At 37.2% G+C, this 21,239-nt stretch overlaps 1 protein-coding gene across 1 annotated transcript in view; it reads left to right on the forward strand.

Annotated features, from left to right (window-relative positions):
• USH2A (usherin) overlaps positions 1-21,239 on the forward strand; it is a 392,064-nt gene that overhangs the window by 276,797 nt on the left and 94,028 nt on the right. Inside the window, exons 42-47 of the mRNA XM_054195462.1 lie at positions 721-843; positions 3,028-3,191; positions 5,308-5,517; positions 6,861-7,063; positions 8,873-8,985; positions 15,727-15,925. Coding sequence (XP_054051437.1) covers positions 721-843; positions 3,028-3,191; positions 5,308-5,517; positions 6,861-7,063; positions 8,873-8,985; positions 15,727-15,925 — 1,012 coding nt within the window. The remainder of the gene's footprint in view (positions 1-720; positions 844-3,027; positions 3,192-5,307; positions 5,518-6,860; positions 7,064-8,872; positions 8,986-15,726; positions 15,926-21,239) is intronic.

Genomic DNA, 21,239 nt, shown 5'->3' on the forward strand with positions numbered 1-21,239 from the left:
GGAAGGCAAGTTGTCTGAATGAGGCGGTCTCATGGCATACCTGATGAAAGATGAGCTTCAGCTGACCTGCTGAAGCAGGAACAGAGACAGGAATACAGCTTTGGATACCAATTTAAACCAGGATGAAATAGTTTGGTCTTTCAAGCTCATATCACAAATGTCTACCCAAGTACAATAGTGCCTTGCTAAGGTCTAATATGGAACAGTTAACTCATTCTACACCTGTTTGACACTTGTATTTTACACAGTGGTGATTTGCAAACACACGTTAAACACAAATGCGCACTGAAGTTGCTATTACCAGTAAAATAGTAATAGCAATGCTCTATATTTCAGCACATTTGCGAGAGGAACACATTGTCATTTCATATTCTGTAGCAGTCTGTGCACATCAGATGGCATCAGTCAAGTCTGTATGAGACACTGTTACTGGGCTATTTGAACTTGATCTTCATAGTGTTTCCACAAGTTTAAAATCTGTAAATAATTAAATAAACACATTCTTTCAAATGGAAGTGCTTAATTTTCCACTTTGAAAGTAGTTTTTTTAAGTAATTGAATGTTTTAAATCATGAAACATTAAAAAGAATGTTTATCTCAGAAAGTTTACAGCTGTAAAAACAAAATAATGTGTGGCTTTTTAAAAAAAATGGATTTTTTTTTTCTGTGTAATAACATTAGTTGAGATAATCCTGGTGTTCTGCTTGTCTTTTGTGTTAGATATGAGCTCCTGAGACGTAAAATCCAGCAACCACTTGCATCAAATCCCCCTGAAGATTTAAATCTGTGGCACAATATTTACTCAGGAACTCAGTGGTTTTATGAAGATAAGGGTCTTAGCAGGTGAGATTACAAAAACTATAAAAACAAATGCTGGCATTTTGTATAGTGTCTGTTTAATAGTTCAAAGTATTTCTTGTGTCTTTATGTAGTGAACATATTAATTATGTAATGAAATAGTTTTTGTCAGCATCTTTGGTATTAATCATTCTAATATGCAGGGGATTTATTATTAGTCTGTCATTCTTGACTCATATATTGTTTTGCTCTGAAAAAAAATAAAAAATAAAGATCTTGTGAAATTTTAGCATTGATACGCTCATACAATCAAACCATTTAGATTATGTACATATGCTCTAGATTTGTGTGTCGGCAAAGTCATGGCACAGGCAGAATGAACGTTTGAGAATTCCTAGCTGGGAAACATTTGAAACTTGGTTTCGGCATTGTTTTTCTTACCTGGTTTTAAAATGCAAATTAACAATTGCTTTACTATCTCCAAAGGCAAGAAGAGTATTTATTGCACTCTCAGCAGATCTGATTTAAGGGCAGCTTTGTGTCAGCTTCATTATAGTTAAAAGTGGGAAATGGAGGGTGGGTTCTGTTTTTCAGTAAGTTACAGACTTACTGTGTGGTATAGAGGAAGGCATTTGCTCTTGATCAGCCTTAGTTTCTGAACCTCGAAGTCAAGCCTACCACCCTTAAGGCAAGGAAACACACACGTGTTGAGAAGATTGAACGTGGATTCTGAATTGGGGTTTTTTAGGTAAAGTCTTGCAAAAACATTCCTGGATGGCTTTAGGATGTGTGTGTTCTCTGCTTGCGTGCTGACGTGCTTTATGAGGACTGCATGTCAGTCATTGCTGATCATATATCTTTACATTGCTTCTACTTTGATAAAAGTACAAGTTTTGTGAGCATCCCTCCTGAGCATTATGTGAACCAGCAGAATGTGACCTCTGCTCCAGACTGTTGTATACACCAAACCAAGCCAAGGGCTCCTGCCTCTGGCTTGTCACTGCCTACTTGCTAAAAGTCATTGCTCATTTTCATCCATTGCAGTAAGTGATCACGGAGCTGTTCTTTTACCCAATCCCGCCCAAGTGTCCATTTCTTTCTTAAACCATAATGAATCTCAGATTCTCGTTGTTAAATAGATTCCATTCATCTTTGTTTGCACCTGTGCTACAATGTCCAAGAGAATACTAAGTGTTTGCAAGCAACAGAAAGCGCAGAGAGGGAAATATGTGTTATGTCTATTGTCACTGTTCTTCTACCATGCTTATCATTACAGTTGTAGCTAGTGAGCTCCCATTAGTTTGTTTTCTTCTTAGTGGCACTGATAAAGCTTAGCTCTTTTGAAAATCAGACTGCATGGTTGCATAATATAGGGTCCTAGAGCAAAGCCTTAAAAAAAAAAAAGGTAAGTGTACTATGTGAGTGATTTTTCGTTTTCTAGAGAAATCTCTAAATATTAGGCGTTAACTGTCTGTTTCTTTATTGACTTTGTAGACAGTTATCCCAAAGTGCTGCAGCTTCATTGAGAATTTGAACAAGATGATCCTGTGTTTCTGTGATTGTGCAGTTTTAGGGGGGCGCTTTTTATGATGGAATTAATGTTGAGATTATGAAATCCCACTTAAAATACATTAATATGTCATTTGATGTAGAGAAGAAATTATGGAGTGACAGTCATTTGGTTTACTAAATACAGATGAAGTATTTAATAAAACTGTGTAAGTTGAATATACACAGCTCTGAAGAAAATTACTTTATTAAATGAGTTTGCATTCCTAGGCACTTTTTTTTTTTAATGTTTTCATAGTGGAGAGTCCTGGCTGTGTGGTGAATCACTTTTACAAATGAGACTCTGCAAGTTAAAATCAATGGGTTTCCCAAAAGAGGAAAAAAGCCTCATTTGATTAAATTCTGATCCAAATTTTGGCAGGTTGCCACTGCTGTAATTACATATTGAATTGAGCTATAATCTCTCAACACCTCAGAAGCTACGACTATGAAGAAGGGAAATAATCTGTTTTATTTTTGTTACCATGTTAATGGTGCTGAATTATTTCCAAAAAATAGACACCTCTTTATAGAGTCTTCATTGGTGCAAACCATGCAGCTGCACTTGTTGGAGAGGTAGGGAAGACATAGCAAAACTTTGGCACAGGCAGAAGGTTTACAGCAAATGTTTTCTACGTCTGCATTTTTTTGTTCCATTTAATTATTTTTAAAATGTCTTAGGTACACAACATACGAGTACAAGCTCATAGTGCACAACGAGGTAGGATATACATCAAGTGAAGAAGTGATAGCTACTACATTAGCGGGATTACCAAAGAAAGGAAGTATCCTCATTGCACGTACTGTTAATCATACTGCTGTAGACGTGGAATGGTCCAAACCAAGTAAGTGTGCTTAGTATTTATTCCAGTAACTAGATGTTAACCTGTCATCACTTATGTTGGTCTGCCTTGCTCTCATAGGAAACACAGTCTTTGTCTTGATTTATAATATACCTAAGTGTCCTTGAAAGGAACAGAAAGAAATAGGGGGGGAAAAAAAGTGCACATTTTGCTATTTCTCAGTCATGTTTGTATTTATTATATGCTATTTCTGCAGAATGAGAATAGTGAAAGTGAAGAAATAGTTAATGCAAACTCATGAGAAATCTATAAAGTAGTAGTACACAAAATCCTCTTGTCTTTGTGGTATATTTCATCTTTTTGTAGGAAAATTTACGTATACACTCCTTCAGGATGAGAGGATTCCCTTTCTCTCTCTTTTTGTTCTGCTCCTTAAAAAGAATTTAGCCAATTTCTCTAGTTGGTTTGCTAATACAGCAGTGGGGAATTTTTTCATGACTTGCATGCAAATGATTTTATAAGGACTGGGTGCTGAATTGCACCAAATGTAGTCACTCTATTTTATAATTGCATGCCTGAAGTAAGCATACTTATAAAACCTGACAAATGTAATAGATCTGAAGCAGCTCGCTGAAGTTTCATTACCTTAGTAATCTAACCCCCTGACCTTCTAGATGTGAGTAATGCAATCTGGTTTTATTTTCATTCATACCTTAGAAATTTTCTTCATATATGTTTGTGAATGCAAAGGTTAAACACGAAGACAGGGCCATTTGTTATTTGAAGACCTTATCATATTCTACTACTTCTTACGTTGCAATAAGCATGTTAATTATTTTGTATACACGTTTCATTTTTTCATAATATTAGTTTTTTAATTATTTGCATGTTTTCTTTGGGAACTTGGTAGTCCTTAATGTAAGTTACCTTCCTAATTTTCTTTTTCTGGAAAACCTACCGAAGGTTTCTGACTGCTAAGGATTTAGGACTTGTATCTGTACCACTTAAAATAAAAATAACATATCACTCTTGATTAAGAATTTCTATGACAAAACTGTGTACTATTAAATCTGAAAATATGCTTTTGGCTTTTATCAATGCTATTTCCCAGTCAACTGAGTCCTGTTCAGTGGTACAATGTGTCATCTAAAGCAGTATGTATCAGTGCTTAAAGTTTTTGTCATAATTATTCTTTTAATCTTGGCGCCTACTGGAAACACTGTCGCATTTCATCAGATCTGAACTTCAACTGTTTGACAAAGGACAGATAAGATAACAGACTATATCCGAGTCCCTAAAATAGAGAAGCAAGGCTTACCTGAAATCCTTGTTTATTTGCCAGCTCAGACCAATGAATGTCCTTCCCTGTGTAGACAGAAAATCATACTGGTTTTTTTGCTTCCTTTCACTGGGGAAGCTAGTGCTGGGTAAAACATATTTTAGGAAGAAATGTGAGGAGCTGATTTTTTCCCCTGTAAATATAATGCTTCTGAGCGTATCACAGCTTTATATGTGTATGATGCTATCACACTTGCTCTAAAATAATAACCCGTAGATTTTAATTTTCACTATGGCCAAAAGGTCACCTGTGTAAAGTTGGATGTAACTATAATTTAAGATATAGGCACTTGCCCCTTATTCATGGCTAGGGGACTAACACAGGAATGGGGATGGGGTAGGGATGTGTTTTTTGAAGGGAAGGAGCAATAAGGAAAAAAATCTTTGAGGTATCCATCTTCAACTAGTGCCATAGAGCAATCTGATTTGCTGCTTTGCTTCTTCCTCCTGTCTGGGTGAAAGCCATCCTTTCGCAGTGGCAAGCTGCAAGGTCCATGCACTACTGCTAGCAGCGGGTGTCACCCATTAATTTGTTTACTTCGCAGATTCCATTGTCATCATGGGGATGTCTAGAGAAAGAAATCCTTCTCCAGTATTAGATAGGAGAACTGTTAATTATTTTGACAAGTTTGGAAGAGCAGTCTGCATCTCTGCTTATAAGGGTGAAATTGAAGGCACTTGATGGAATCTTTGTTTCATTTTAAATAACGGGGTGTGAACAAAATTTGCTTTTGTCTTCACAATAATTGTTGTTGATAAGAAACTTGCTGAGTGAACGTTTCCCACTTGATCTCCCAATGTTTTTCCTTTCTTTTCGTAGCACTGCAAGATTTGCAAGGAGATGTTGCGTATTACACCCTCTTCTTGAATTCTACTGATGATAGAAGATCTCTGAGGATCCAGGCTGATGTAAACTCTATTGTCATAGGCGATTTGCAGCCCAACACAGAGTATCAGATATTTTTTCAAGTTTTTAATGGAGTCCACAGCATCAACAGCGAAGTTGTGCACGTGACTACCTCAGATGGAGGTTGGTTAGCAGTGAATGCGGCTTGGCTTAAAATCTGAGAATGAAATTGATTGATTTTTGTTAGGGTTGAGATCAGTCATCCTTCCATTATAAAATTTCCGGTATAAAAGGAAAAAGGGCTAAAACGCTAAAATGCTTAAGTGCTGGTTGTCATCATGTGGTAGATCAATAAACGGTCCCACTGAGACAGAAGCAAAAGCTCTAATAGCAGATATTAACCCAGTTTGTTCTTATCTTCTCCTGCATACTCCTAGCTGTGCACTAAGTTTGGAACTGAGTTCATATCAATAAATGGTGGAATTTAGAAACAATTAAGGGGTTTTTTAAAAGATTTGCTCTGTGAAGCGATTCATGCTTTTGACATGACAGTCATACACAGGACCTTTCCTGAGTCACCAGAAACTCTAGGTGTAAGTTCAGCCTCAAAGAAAATTCTTTATGAGTCATTTCTATGCCAGTGGGCAAGTGCGGGGGGAGGAATAAAATAAAAATAATTGTGAATCGGAAATGTATTTAGAATGGTCTTTCTAATCTTTTTGCTTTATAAAGTCTCATTATAAACATTATAATATCATTACCTCAGAAGCAAGTGTTCCAGGTCATTAGCAAAGCACTTTAAGTGAGGATTCCATTTCCTTTCTGATGCCAAAGGTCAGCACCTTTTGTTTATAAAATAGAATCAATCGCAAGGACAATTTTTCAACTGGTAAAGATGGGTTCTTATGATAAAAATAGGTCTTTGCATGGTTATTTCTGACATGCTTAGATAATTATGTAATTTAACGCTAAGGAAGGTGTTGTGTTTTTTTTTTTTTTTTTTAATAAGTGTTAGACTTCATCATTACCTATAGTAATCAACATTCAAAACCATTTACATAATGACAATATTGCATATTGCTTCGTAGTGCTTCAGCTATGAGGCTGATAACATCACGTTCCACTGGACATAAGGTGTTTTGGTCTCAGGTTTTGCTTTAAAAGCAAAATGCTCTGGTTTTCTCTATTTTTTTGGAAGGATTAGGATTGGGGAGACATAAAAATAATGTTTGTGTGTTGGCAGTGCAGATGGGTGAATAATTTATCATCATATCTCACTGGCCACATACTACTGATGATTGACACTATGTTGCTGGTATAAAGCATTTTACCGTCAGCTCTCATGGTTTCTAACTGAGAGTATAATAAGCCAATTTACAGAAGACTACAGACTGTGATAACTTCATCAGAGGAAGGCAGATAAGCAGTGAACCCTTTGCTAAACCTAAATACTAATCTGCATTTGGTTAAACAAGTGCTTTTGCAGAGACAGCTGGAGTTTATTCAGTTTCTTCCTTTATTTCTAGAGCCTGAGGGCATGTTCCCTCCAGAGGTTGTCATCATCAACAGTACAGCTGTACGTGTCATCTGGACATCGCCTTCAAACCCAAATGGTGTTGTCACAGAATACTCCATCTATGTAAATAATAAGCAGTACAAGACTAGAATGAACGAGCCGGGGTCCTTTCTTTTAGCAGATTTGTCTCCGTTCACTGTATATGATATACAGGTTAGAATATCTTTTCTGCGTTGCGCAATATACTCTAATTTTGCATAAAATGTGTGTATTTTTAAGTGGAATGTTGTTTCATGAATTTCTTTACATACATGGGCATATATTTGCACTGATGTTTGTGTGCATATACATACAAGGCATAAATTTATTTTCAGCCTATTTTAGCTCTGTGTACACTTTTCATAATACAAATTTCCATTATCTTTTTTCAAACCATCAAAACTCCATTTACTTTCCCCTAAATGCTTCGTGATACAACATTAGCAAAGCCCCAACATATATTACAAAGAGCCAAAGATTCTACTCCTGCTCATTAAAAGAAAATTGCAATTGTTTTAGAAACATCAGGCATGCATAATATATCAGCACAGAGAAATAATGATATTGCATTTGTCATCCTTTTATCATTTTTTTTGTCCTTACCCTTCTGAGAAGGAAGCAGAGCTGATCTCTGAAATCACAGTAGTAGTTTCTATGCTGTTAATAAGTACAATATTTTTTCTTTGCTTTTCCCTTTCTCTGTCTCTACCTTTGCCTCTCTATTCATATCTCTAATGAAAGGGAAAATACTGTGTGCAGAATAAAAAAAAATAAATCTTTCTTTCCTTAAGTTGTATTAATATATTCAAGAAATGCAGTTCGGCACTTACTTGTAACTATACCTGTCTATTTTGTTCAGGTTTGGTTTGCATTATATATATCTGAGAAGGACTTAGTAGTACCGTGTATACTTTGTTCAGAAAATTTGCATCCAGTTACTACATGCCATAAATAAACATCACAGACAGGCATACCGTAACAGATTTCTGTGTTCCAGCCCCTCTGAAACAGCAAACCTCCATCCATGAATACACATATGACTTTCTGAATGCTGCTTGGAAACACATTTGTCTTTTCTCAATAACAATGCAAATTCAGTGTACTGCCTCACTTATAGACTCTCTATATTAATTTACCCAGGCCACCTTCTGTTGCTTGAGATGTTAATTATTCTTCTCTTCTGCTTTCCTAGTCTTTATACTGGACTTATATTTGCATCAAGGTGATAGGTAAAACCAAAATAAACTGGTTTTAATTTTTTTTTTCTCTTCTTCTTTTTCTTCTTGTCCTGGAAACAATATAATCTTGGATGCATGTGCATCTCACTGGTAATCTTCCTGCAATATCTTTAAATTTTTGTGCTCTTTTATTTGGAGTAACTTCTCTGTTGGCAATACAGAAGCAATGTTGCCATCCTTCACCAGCTATTTCACTTTCCCTCTGTGTTTAATCCCAAGAATTGAAGGAATAAGTTTTTGTTTGTGCGGCATTTTTTCATAAAAAAGTGTATGGTTCCTATTTGCATTTTCCACTTTTAATTTTCCAGAATAGACATGAAGGAATAGAAAATACTAAGGAAAAATTATCCTTATTTTTATGTCAGAATATATGATAGCGGTAGAAAACTTACCTAAAGCCCCAAATCAGGGTATGTTTTTTTCAGTGCCGTGTAACAGATTCTACATATACATACAGAAAAACAAATTCACTGCAACTCTGTTGGTGATAATTTAATAGAGAACAGCAATTAGTGCCAGAGGGCAGCATATAGCCTCTTTTTGAAAATGGTGTGGGAAAATGCGATACAGCGCGGTATATCTCTGGTAGATACACTTATCTCAAAGCTGCGGTGTTTTCCTGGCTGTGTGGAATCTGTTAAATAGAAAAGAATAAAATCTCGGGTGAAGAGAGAAGTCTAAACAAGTAGCAGAGCTGAATAATTTCTGCAGCTGAGTATGTGAAACTCGTGTTCTTCTTCATCAGATTGAAGCCTGCACAGTGTATGCCTGTGTGAGAAGCAATGGGACCCAGATTACAACTGTGGAAGATGAGCCAAAGCAGCTGTCAGCACCCGTTATTCACATAATTGGCTCGAGGTACTATGCTATAGATGGCTTTCATGTATCAGAGCGATTTGTGTCTGAAATGGGGACCAGAATGTAAGGTTGTGTTCTCTCAATTGAATAAGGTGCATGAAAGAATTCAGTATACACTTTGAAAACATTTTTCATGGTTGTTATTTTTAGTCTTGGAGTTTTGGGCCAAAAGAGCAACTGAAGAAATCTCACCCTTGGTTGCTTGTACATACCCATTTGGGTATCGCTGTGCTGCGGTAATAAATAAAGCATAAGTGGAAGTAGTTAAGAGAAGAAGTGTAGAGGAATGAAAATTATCACATTGTGCTGTCAGTTAAGAAGAGGAAGATTAATGCTCAGGGAGCAATGCGATGCTGATAATGGAAGCTTAGAATAATTGTGGGTAAAAAAAAAGTCACCTATCACAACAGTAAGAATTAGTAAGCTATCTTAAAAGGCATGCATATATCTATGTCTCCTTGAACCGCTGTTTGCAATCTGCCTATCCACTACATCCACAGGCATGGGCAAACTTCTTAGTTGTAAAGGGAGCATCAGATTTGCATTCCTTAGAAGGAGCCACATACAGTGATTCTTTGGAAGTTGATATATTCCAAAGACAGTCTAAAACTAAGTTTGCTAACGTATTTTTCAGAATTACACCAACAATAAAACAGCCTTCTGTGTGTATGTTATTTTTCATGTGATTTTATTACACTCTGGTGGAGTATGCTCATTAGCAATATTTATTTTATAGAAAGAAAAAAATATCTTTTTTTTAAATAACAAAAATCTCACATCTGAGCCTTCAGAAATGGCCAACAGAATGGATTTGCTTCTCCAGTCTCTTAAGGACTTCGGTTTGCTGTTTATCTTTTCTACATTTTGCTTGAATTCAGCATTTGTCTCTGTATAAGGGTGAAATTAAGCTTGCTATTTTTCTGTCACACATATAGATATAGTCAAAGCTTGTTTGATGATAAGAACTCAATTCAGGATCTCATTTTTTGCCCTTGGCTTTAACTTATGTATGCCTTTGTCTGTACTGTCTGTATTGTCTGTACTGCAAACACTTATGCATGTTTCTGCTATTACATATAGACTAAATATGTCATAACACATGAATGCAAAAGGATCAAAAATGCCTTCCTACTTTATAATCTGCTCAGCCAGAAAGACTCTGTTTCTACACTGCCTTTTCCTACATGTCATATTATCATCAGCTGTTCCTGTATCCCAAAAGAATACTAACTACTGATCGATTGCCCGGACATGTCTGGCCGTGGCCTACACGTGCCCCGGGTAGTTCATTTATTTGCCACGGTGGATTTGCTAGAGTGGAATTTAATCAATAGCTAATTCATTAATTCTGGTCCTGGAGTATGTAGGGATTGTGCAGTATAAAAATGACTGGCTGGCTTCAGCTTTGATTGAAATATGACAAACACTACAGCTGACAGCTTCAGCAGGTGCTGGGCTGAATATGAATTTTGCTTATTTATCCTCCATAAAAGAAAATGCTTGGGCAAAGAAACAGTTTGTGTAGACAAAAGGACGTTTTAATACATATCTGTCATCAAACAGAGAAAAAAGGCATTTCTAGAGTATAGACTCATGGGATACCTGAGATATAATACAGACCGTGCAGTTTATGGTCTTTAATTGGAATCATGGCGTTTTTCCCTCTTCTGAGTCAGTTTGGGGGGCTGTATTATTGATGAGAATGCTGTAGGATAATGTCTTTGTAGCATTCACAAATAATTGTTTTAAAATTTGCCTCAAGCTGCTGCATGACATAAATTATAATTTCACCCACCAACTTCTTAGAAGTCTTTCTGATAGCAGCTCCATCCACACCGTTCTAATGAAGGTTATACCACCGGAGCCATTATAAATACCTTACTTTTCCACCCCTTACAGTTAATAACTCAGCTTCAGGCTGAAACTTGGCACAAAAGGTCGCAGTCCTAGAATGATTATTTTATAATGCCAAACTTCAAATAGAAAACATTATGGCACCCAATCCTGAAGTCCTAAGTCAGGTTCTGGTTTGTTGTGTTTCTTGTCTGTGTTTTGGGGCTTTTGGGGGAGGTGGAGAAGTTGCATTGGCCATATTTAGGTAGAAACAAAGCCAATTGAAATCTAATATGCTTTGTTTTTTTAAGTTAGGACCTCAGCGTTTGTCTCTATAGAGAAGTATTGTATTTTATTACACAGTTCAGAAAGTTCTTGGAGTACTGCATGCATGTGTATGTTGATCTAATGTTTGTGTAATGGATTAAATTCTTGTGGTGTGTTGGAAAATAATTCATTCCCCTTTAAAATAAATTATTCTTTCTCTTTTTCCTTGTAATATAGCATGTTTTAGGTTTTTTTCTAATAATGCTCAGTAGCAGCTTTGTTACTTTCAGAAAACTGAGGCACAATCCAGATGAACCCTGCCAGCAATTCTATTCAGTGCTTAATTAAAAGGTTGATGGCTCTGAAAACACCACGTGGCATAAACCAGGGAAAATCCTTCACAGCTTCATGAAGAAAGACAGGGCCCTTTATGTACCTTGGGGGGAACCAGAAACCCTGATGAAGGTATAATAGAAAACACAAATAATATAAGGCCATGGGAGAAAACCTAGGTGAATTCCTTGGTTTGATGTTCAGTATCATGGGGCGTAGGAAGGCTTCTGTATCAGATGCTGTTCATGGGTGAATGAGGTGGAGGAATTATTTCAAATTAATGTGTTAGTGAGATTTTAGAACAAATGGATAAAACATATAGCAATAAATTGTTGGGATGTCAGGAGTTCTAAAGAAGCTCAAATATGAAAGTGTCGAACTACTATGCTGTGTAAAATATCCTTTAAATTGGTCTTGGTACAGGAGGAATAGAAGATGAGACAATGTAGTGCAGACTTCTCTGTGGGGAACTGGGGAACTAAAGACCAGTAAGTCTGATTTTCCATACTGGAAAAATGGGCAGAGGTTAAAAAAAATAACGAGATTCATAACTATGTAAGTAAAGATTCGACGCTGGGGAAGATTGTTGTGGAGTCACATCCAGCCAACCTATGACAAGCTAACCAGAAATATCCAGAGGACAGGCAAAACACAAAGGTTTCTCATGTATGCTTACTTTTATAGTACTTTCCCTAATATGTTTAAGACAGTGTTCCCATGCAGGAAACCTGGCCGCTCTCCCTACTTCAGTAATGGGAAAAAACAAAGCATAGAAAGATTTATCTAAGTAGTTTGTAGCAACAACAGAAGCATAATGCTATTTATCAGACTCCCCGTACGGTGTCATACTGCCTCTCTATTTATGTTAGCACTGCAGTCCACGATACAGCAGGTAGTTAACTCTTTTGCAATATTGCCAAAGCAGTTGCTCAGTATGTGTGGTCTCGTGATGAGGAAATTATTTTATCCCCTGGTCATTAATAATAGCAGTGTTCCCTACCTTAAGAATGTCAAGTGAATCTTGTGATTTTTCTGTGATTTTTTTTTAATTCTGGTTCCTGAAAGTAAAGTCATTGAATCTTAGATTTAATGTGATTTTTTTTAAATTTAACACTTGTATGTGATGAGACTAGCACAAAATTCATTCTCAAGATTCAAAAGTGAGGCCTTATTATATTTTTAATCTCCATGGTTAAACCTTTACTACTGTGTTGAGAAAAAAAAAAAATCAGTTCTTCTCATGACTCATGGACACTTGAAGCTGCTGGTACTTGAAGTAGGCAAAAAACAGAATTTCCTTTCCAAAGTCTGATTTACTAAAATGTTTCTGATGTGAGCTCAAAACTCTGAAATACTGTTATTTTTCATGGATTTAAAAAAAGTAATATTTCTACCTGGACACGTCAGAATGAATTGTCTTCACATGCTTGAGCCAAAGGATTTCAGTGTGCTCTGTTGCACCAAAAGCAAATACACCTTTGTGGATCAGTTTGATTTTTTTCTTTATCTCCTGGAAGTGTTGCAGTGCCTCGTGGACCTTGTAGTCTGAAGGAGTTCTTTTCTGTGAACCTGGTTAGGCTGCCTTGTCTCTACTTCAGTATTTTCACCACGTTGACAGCAGTCACAGAAGGGACTCACCCAGCATTTGAACTGTCATAAATTGCACATGCTCGAAGTGTTTTTTCTCTGGGTAGGCAAGAACTAAATGCCACATGCTATGTGTTGTACATCCACCTGCGCCCAGAATTTGCAAGTCTGCTTCTGTAGTTTGGGCTGTGGGCGCTTACCAGCATACACACACCTCCGGTTTACCTGAGAGGGAGTAACTGGGGACGAGGAGAAGGAAAAGGGCGGGCAGGCTCCATCCCCATGTTTCGGCAGCTATATCAAATGTGCCATATGTGATACAGCTGGCTGCAAGCTAAAGCACCCATCATGTCCACTAAATCTGCACCTGCTCAAGAAGGTTCTCAGCTCAGTCTGAGGCATTTCTTCAGATGGGGGCATGTCAAAAAGCCTCTGCAGTCCCAAGGAAACCCTGCTGATTTCTATCAACTGAGCCATGCAGTGTTCCTGCTGTGATGTTTTGAAACCGCCGCAATTTGTCATGGGTGGGAAACATCAGAAGGTGTAGACATAACTGAAACGTTCATAAAATTGTGAAGGAGTCTTCTTATTTGTGAGTGGGTACAGCTGCGGTTTTATTGGGAGATCATACTGAGTTTTACACTTTCAGTGGCACCGGTCAGTGAATTCCCAAGCCATGTGATTTCTTCGTGCAGCTGCAGCTTTATACAATACCAGGCTGTGTCCACCCCAAATCTCTATCTATAAATTGAATAATAATAAAGTAATTGCCTGTTAAAGGAAAGAAATACATGCCGAACTCTGAAGAAAAGGCAAACTGTTCAGATCATAGCATCAATTCTTAGGCCTAATTTGAAATTATTTTAGAGAGAAATATGCCTTGCAAAACTGCAAAAACCGGCACGATACTTTGAAAATATACCCTCAAGGGTCTGATTGAAACTTGAAGAAAGCAAATAATTCAAAAATATGACTTGAAATGCTTTTTTTGCTCCTGTGATCTATACTGTGCAAAGACCTGGAGAGAGTTACAATGGCATTTATACAGGTTGAAGTACTACCCTTCTTTTCCTTTTCTTTTTATCTTTTTTTCTGAAGCTTATACAATATATTTTCCTGCTTTTATTTTTTTTAAGTTAGGTCCTGTAACGTCATTAAATGTAGACGTGTGTGTGTGTTCATGTGCATGTGGGAGAATATGTAGTGAATCAAAAATAGCCGTGTACAGAATATGGAATTAAATCTGGTTCAGATGAAGACCTTGGAATGATAATGGTGACTCTACAAGTCACCTGTGAAGTTATTCCTTCATAGGTGACATTAATTCCTGTTCTGCAAAGGCTTATTGCTGTGTGTATTCCTCTGTTTATACCTCAAGGAAGTGAAATAATAGTTCAGTTATTTTTATTCTGTTAAGATGTCAAAGTTTATCTCAGCAGCTGCTGTTTCACCGTAAGATTTTCACTTTAAATTAATGCTAATTTATGATGTCACTGGCATTCTGACAGTGGCTGTGTAATTGGGACATGGAGATTAAAAAGAGGTATTTGGAGTCTAAGTGTATACTGTGCAATGTTGTCAGTCCTCCATGTAGCATTGGGCTCTCCTTCTTCACCCAAAGAAAGTCATCATGAAAGAAATTTGTCTTATGCAGCATTCCAGAATGATTATGCAAAAAAATGACGTTTTCATTTGAAATTCCCATGTAAAATGTGTACATTATAAAAGGCAGAGCAAATTTCTGTCTGAAATGTCCCATTGGACATATTTTTTTTTTAAATTGTAATACTAAGTGAGATTTTAGAGCCAACACCTGCACATTTTTAGTAGTGACAGGCATGCTACAGTTTAACATAATTTTTCCTTTAAGATACCTTCTGCCTTAAACTAATGATGGTCTGATATCAAACCTGAAATCACCAACAGTCTTTTGTGGGCTGCTGCAGTTATACTTTTGCACTCAACATCAGAAGTCTTGAGTCTTACTTTTGAAAAACACTTGCATTTTGTACTTCTGATTTTATGTCAATGAAAATATTTAAACCCAGAAGTGTTTACTGGTACTCTGATGAGTTCTTACTTTCTTTTAATTCTTTGATGAAGAATACAGTTCAGAGCAACATACTTTTTGTATGATTTTTTTGAAAGAGAAAAGACCAGATGAATACAAATCTATTCTAAATGGTGACTGAGCATGAGGTGAGTAAGCTGCACTGGCTACAGCTCAGAAGGCAAAGGGTGGTCTTTTGCCTCCTGACTGCCTGTCCTCCACCAGCTTCCTATCTGAGAATGGAACAGTCACGCCAGCCACAAAAATAGTTCAAGTACACCTTTGCTAGAGGACCAGGAAGGCATATTGAATCCTTTCTCCTACCACTGAAATGAAATGAGTAAAATGCTCAAAAGTTTATTACACGTAAGTTTCCAGAAGTATGAACGAGATGTCTTTTAAATAGCAACCTTTAAGGACTTGGATTGCATGTGCGATTTATTTTCCTGGAGTATTATCATATATTGACACTTTTTTCAAACTTTTACACCCTTTGGTTATTAAAGCAGCTGTGAAATCCAGAGGAACATTTTGGACAGTTGAAAATATTTCACTCCATGTGAACTAGTATGAAATGGAACTACTGTGTGCTAATCCTTTAATGTAAGTATCCACAGAAGCATAAATACTTTAAATGGTTTAACAGATGTTAATTTTTCTGCTTATTGTAGATCTCTTCAAATCAACTGGGCATCACCAGGACAGCCAAATGGCATTATCCTGGGATATGAACTCTTACGTAAAGCGTGGCAGAGGTGTACCGCATCAAAGACTCCAAGAAGCAGCAAAAGTAATAGAATGTGCATATCATTAGAATGTAACAAGCATGAAAATATCTGTGGAGAAGTGTGTTATCATCCAGAATTGAAGGTATATGTATATTCTTAAGTTAGCGATGTAATGAAAAATTACACTTTTAGGAATAAGTCTGTAAACCAAACCTCTTCGGTTATCGGAGGAAGAGAAGTGGAGGGTTCTGCATCTTTTGATATTTTAAAATCAAGGCTGTGATACGCATCTTGAAACTTTGAAAATCGAATATGGATGTTTGAGCTCAGTACAGGGATAGCTGTGCAAAAATCTCCAACAGTGCATGTGAGTCATCTGATAACAAGTGATTCTGTTGTCTTAAGTCTGTGATTGTTGACTTTATTTCTCTTTTCAGAAGAAATGAATCCGTTAGCATTTATGAATGTATCTTGCTTTAACACTTCAGTTTGGAGCAATAGCACAGTTCTGAAGTGAATCTCCAGATTGATTTCATTTACTACATGCTGGTTCAAGGTAGAAGTGGTTTTAATACACGTGAATTAAATCCCTTGCACAGGAAGCTAAGACAGAACCTGTGTTTCAAAACCCCTTCAAATACAGTCCAGCTCTGGATGGGGACTTCAGGCTCCCAACCAGTCTGTGGACCAACTCATTTCACAAATATGCAGCTGAAGTTTCTTCTCGTCAGAAAACTTTGCTCCACATGCATAGTGCAGATGTTCATCCCAAGGAATCAGGCTGTATCTGATCCAAAGTATATCTCACAAGCCATGTGTAATGGAAGTGTGAGGAATCTCAGTTCCAACCCCTTGAATCCACTGATCAATCCCATTGTGACAAATTACGTGGTGGGTATATAAGTATATAGATCCCTGTATGTATTTTTGTATCCCACTTGGAACAATCAGTTTTGCTTAGCTGTGTGCCATAGATCACACACTGTAAACTACTAGAGGAGATTTTTTTGTCTGCTCAAGTATTCAGGTATCTGTGGAGCGTATGATAGTTGTTCATATGACTCCTTTGGCATCAAGTGATTGTATTGGACCACTTAACGGCCATAGGAAATTTTCTAGGTGTACGCAGAATTTCAAAAACATTAGTAAAACTATAAAGCTGCTCTCTGTGTGAGGCATCATTTCTCAAACCCTACATGGCCAACAGTGGTTATTAACATGACTTGCTGTTTTGCCTCCGCCCTCGACTTGTTCCTTGGCTAAATGCTTAATGACCAGATTCTCCAGTACAGAAAATCTATTTAGATGCATCTACAAGTGGGTGGCTGTTACATGACAATGATGAGCAGCTCTGAATGGGATCCATTGTGGTTTGTCAGATGTATTTTTAAATTATGGCTATTTTCAGGTTAATCTTCATATGAGTTCCTGTTTAGGAGTAGGATCAATAGCGTCGCGGGAGCCTGTAATGGTTTTTATTGACAAATGAGGTAGAAAACTCTTAGTTTGAGAGTAAGATTTAATGTAATGAAATAGCGTCCCTATTTGTCAAAGGCATCATCACATCTTCCATGACTAAAGCAAACAATATGTATTCACAAGATTCCCTGTCAGACAAGACAGTAATTAAGGAAGTGAGTTATTTGAGGGGTTCAAATCAAAATATAAATTACTCCAGCCAATGTAGCTTTAGCTTTTGAGTTCTGTTGAAAGCAATATTATACTAAACATATATATTTCTGAAATCTTGCAAGTGAATTATGGGCAATCCTTTGTTCTAAAAGGTAAATTTACTTATTTCAAGTTTTTGGCCTGGTAGACTTTTTAATAGATCTTGGCATGTGTATGAGTCAAATGTGTATTATATTGATTTTAGAAGTTTTTTCCCTCCGTTTTTGGTTTTTTTTTTTAGCCTTCGTGTGTTTATGGTAACTTTGAGCTTGGAGGCTGTCCCTTTATAGCTTCCTGACTTTCTATTTTTTTCTAATTAATTTTTTATTATTTTCTTATAATGGTCTCTCTGTATTCTCAGAGGCTGTCATTAGGAGTGGGTGCTGTTTGGTTAAGTAATGGTCATATAATAAATGACTGGAAGGTCCACAGGAAACTGAAGCACTCATACATAAAATGAAATAGGAGTAATTTTTGTGGGTGAATTGATTGAAATCCCCCTCCCGCTGCTTTGCCTGGTTTGCTATGTGTACACCCAGCAGCCATCCAAAATATCTGTTAGAGGTCTTGGCGCATCCGTGTTCCTCTTAAACTAGAGTCTGGGACAGGGAGAACGTAAGACCTTATGTGGCAGCCCTCTGTCCCACTTTTATAGAATTCAATGCCAATCTATGCCAGCTATAATGCTGAAGCATTTAATGCTAGTATATGTGGTCTTTAGATTCTACAGTTGAAGAAAAGCAACACTGACCAGCATACGCTTGTTCTAAAGAGAAATGCAAAGAGATGCCACTGAGAGTTAAATGCTGAGCAGCTTAAGTAACGTTCAGATCCACAATAATAAACAGGTTTTTTGTTTGTTTGATGATACGCTGGTCAGAAAAAGCAGGCAGGTTGCATATAGATAGTTACGATAAACAAATAGGTTGTGAAGTTCCCACTTTTGCTCAAGTGATTCATTGCATCTTGTATACAAGGCACAATGGGCCTAACTTCCCTCTTACAATTTCCTTGAATTCAGGAGTATAAAATAAAAGGAAAACTAGGCCTTTTATACAAAAATAATTTGGAGGTATGTTTTAGGTTGTTTATTAATATTTCCTTCTGGATTTATGGATTAAATTTGGCATCGTCAACTTGCAATTGTAAGGCGCTGCAGAAAAAGAGGGACTAGTTAGTTATCATTTCTTATCTACATAAGAGATCACCAAAATATAATTCCCTCCATCCATGGAAACCAAAGCTTTTCAGTAATAGAAATACAAGGGTGTGTTTTCATTGCACAGCAGAGAGGGATAAGGAGACTCTTCATCTAGCATTGGATGAGTTGCATCCAGCTAAGTAGTGTGGTTATGTCAGAAAGGCAGTGATAAATAGCCTGGGTGCAGGGTTGCACCAGTATGTGTGCGCTGCCTTTGGGATCCAGGTTAGTACCTCTGCATAGCACTGTGCTGTGTAAATTAACCAGCCTGCTCAGAGCTGTCTTGGGAATCTCTAAAAGAGCAAATGACCTTTTCACTACAAGGGACATGTGTACATGCACATTCATGGGCTCATGTACGCCTGATATTAAGCCTAATGAAGACCAAAAAAGATTCCTACTACCCTAAATAATCTTTGCATCAGATCCCTACTTCTTGTTTCTAGTTGTTAATCCAGTTTTTTGCTTCAAAGTCAGAAATCTTTGTTATTTTAACTAAAGCTAACATAGTGCTGTGCCTGGTATCCTTACCTTGGTGTTTGTAATCAGACTTGGGTAGATTTATAATTCTTGAGAGCAGAAAGAATTTAGAAAGGGTTTTTTGTGTGTAGTTATGCAGAAAAGCTGAGAATACACTCTCATGATGAATTTTGTTAGCTGCCAGGAGGGTCCCTGTGTCCTCTGTACCTTTAACAGTAACCTGTGCTGCTTGGGTGTTTCCAAGCTGCCAAAATTGACAGTCTTTTCCTAGCTGTTTTCAGTAAGGAGTGATGCATAACTCTATCCATATTTGAAATCTCAAAACAGACATCAGCTTACAGAGCACAGATCATGAGATCTGCAGAGCTGTACTTCAATTAGCAAGGGAACCTGCACTAGCTTCACCCGTCAGGGAGCGTAATCTCAGTACGTACTGATGGGGAAGCCATTCCTGCGTTAGCCGTGTAGCTACTGAACGGTCTTTCTGTTGTTACTGGCATCCTGAGGTGAACATTGAAAATAATGAGACAGGTACAGTAAAAATGTAATTAAAATAGTGGCATAAAGGCTAATAATTTCCATACACAATGGCTCAGGAGTATGAACATCAGTGGTTAAAAGGGTCCTGACTGATGGTGTTAATACAGCTTCAGCACTTTTTATTTTCAGTAGCAACAAGCTGTATAAATCTGTGTTAATGAACTAACCAAATGTAACTCTGACATTACTAGGAGGTACAGGCTTACCCCTTTACTCACCACAATTAACAGGTGCCATTTGTTAAAAACACTAGCAGGACTCTTCTCTTTAAGGATAGGAGGAGCAAAATGATGGCTTGATAGCTAGCCTCAAAATCGCCATTTTCAGGAGAGCAAACTAACACATTTTGACATTGGTGAAGGATATTCCGTCATTATTTATGTAACATTTACTATTACTATTACTAGCAATATTGCGCAAATGCTTTTTAAGTTCTTTCAGGCTTAGAGAACCTTTAAGAAGATAACACTTCATGTATAGTGTGTGTTGTAACACACCTGAAAGACAGGAAATTAAATGCATTTTAGTAAGATAATATATAGTGATTTGTAACAGAATAACAATAATTTCTGCTCATGGATTTTAGATCTAAGGCTCTACCAGTTAGCAAAAGAGAACAGCAGTTTGAGAAAAGAAATGGGTAAGTATACTTAGCAAAAAAGGGTGTCTATGTAGATTCAGAGATAATTTAAGTAAAAAAGTATGAGCCTTGCTAATTTAAAATAGTACTTCTCACATGAGAACATGATGGGTCAATCATTACTCTGGTGTTCGCTCCACAGGCAGAAATTTTTAATGAACTCCTGCAGCTAATAGGAATTCCTTAGAGTGTTTTGTGAATTGCTATTTCACAAAGTGGCTCTGGCAGCAAGCGTTTGACAAGAAGGATAAACATGGCTGCCTAGCACATCTGTTTATTTGAGTAAATCAGTCCTAGCTCAACTGGCATGTGTCCATAAGGCCAGATAATATCCTTCAGCAAAGTCTTCAGCAAGCAGAGGGATCAGGGACGACACGATTTTAATTAAAAGAGAGCTGCATCACTAAGTTTGGAGTATTTTTAAAAAATTGTTAAAATATTGTGTAATCTTGCTGCCAGATTTGATAGCTAGTTACTCTGTGCTAGTGTCATGGCTAACTGGGCCTTTCTCAGGTGTCGTTACAAGCCTTTCTTTATGCCCAGCCCTTCCCAGTCCCTGTGCTCCTGGGTCACAATCCCTCTGTGTGCTTGGATGGGAGGATAACCACAGGTTTGAGTTGTACATAACTCAGTCTACCAATGTTTTTAAGGGCTCCCATGGTAGCTAAGGATGAACATTTTGTATTGTCTCCACAGATAGTAAAGATCTCCTGGTTAGCAAGCGTATGTCAAGCATTCAACCCTCTCTACGAGGGTGAGATCTACAACCTGGCTAAAATGTTGGTATCACTGTATCTGATTGCTACGAGGCTTCTCCTCTCGTGTACATAGTAACACCATCCAGTTGGGACTGTCGCTTTTAGATCTAAGAGGATGAGATAATAATAACCTTTCGCCACTATAACTTTCAATCCATCTGCTTTT

Source organism: Rissa tridactyla, chromosome 3 (assembly GCF_028500815.1).
Source record: "Rissa tridactyla isolate bRisTri1 chromosome 3, bRisTri1.patW.cur.20221130, whole genome shotgun sequence".
In the NCBI taxonomy this organism is placed as follows: Eukaryota; Metazoa; Chordata; class Aves; order Charadriiformes; family Laridae; genus Rissa; species Rissa tridactyla.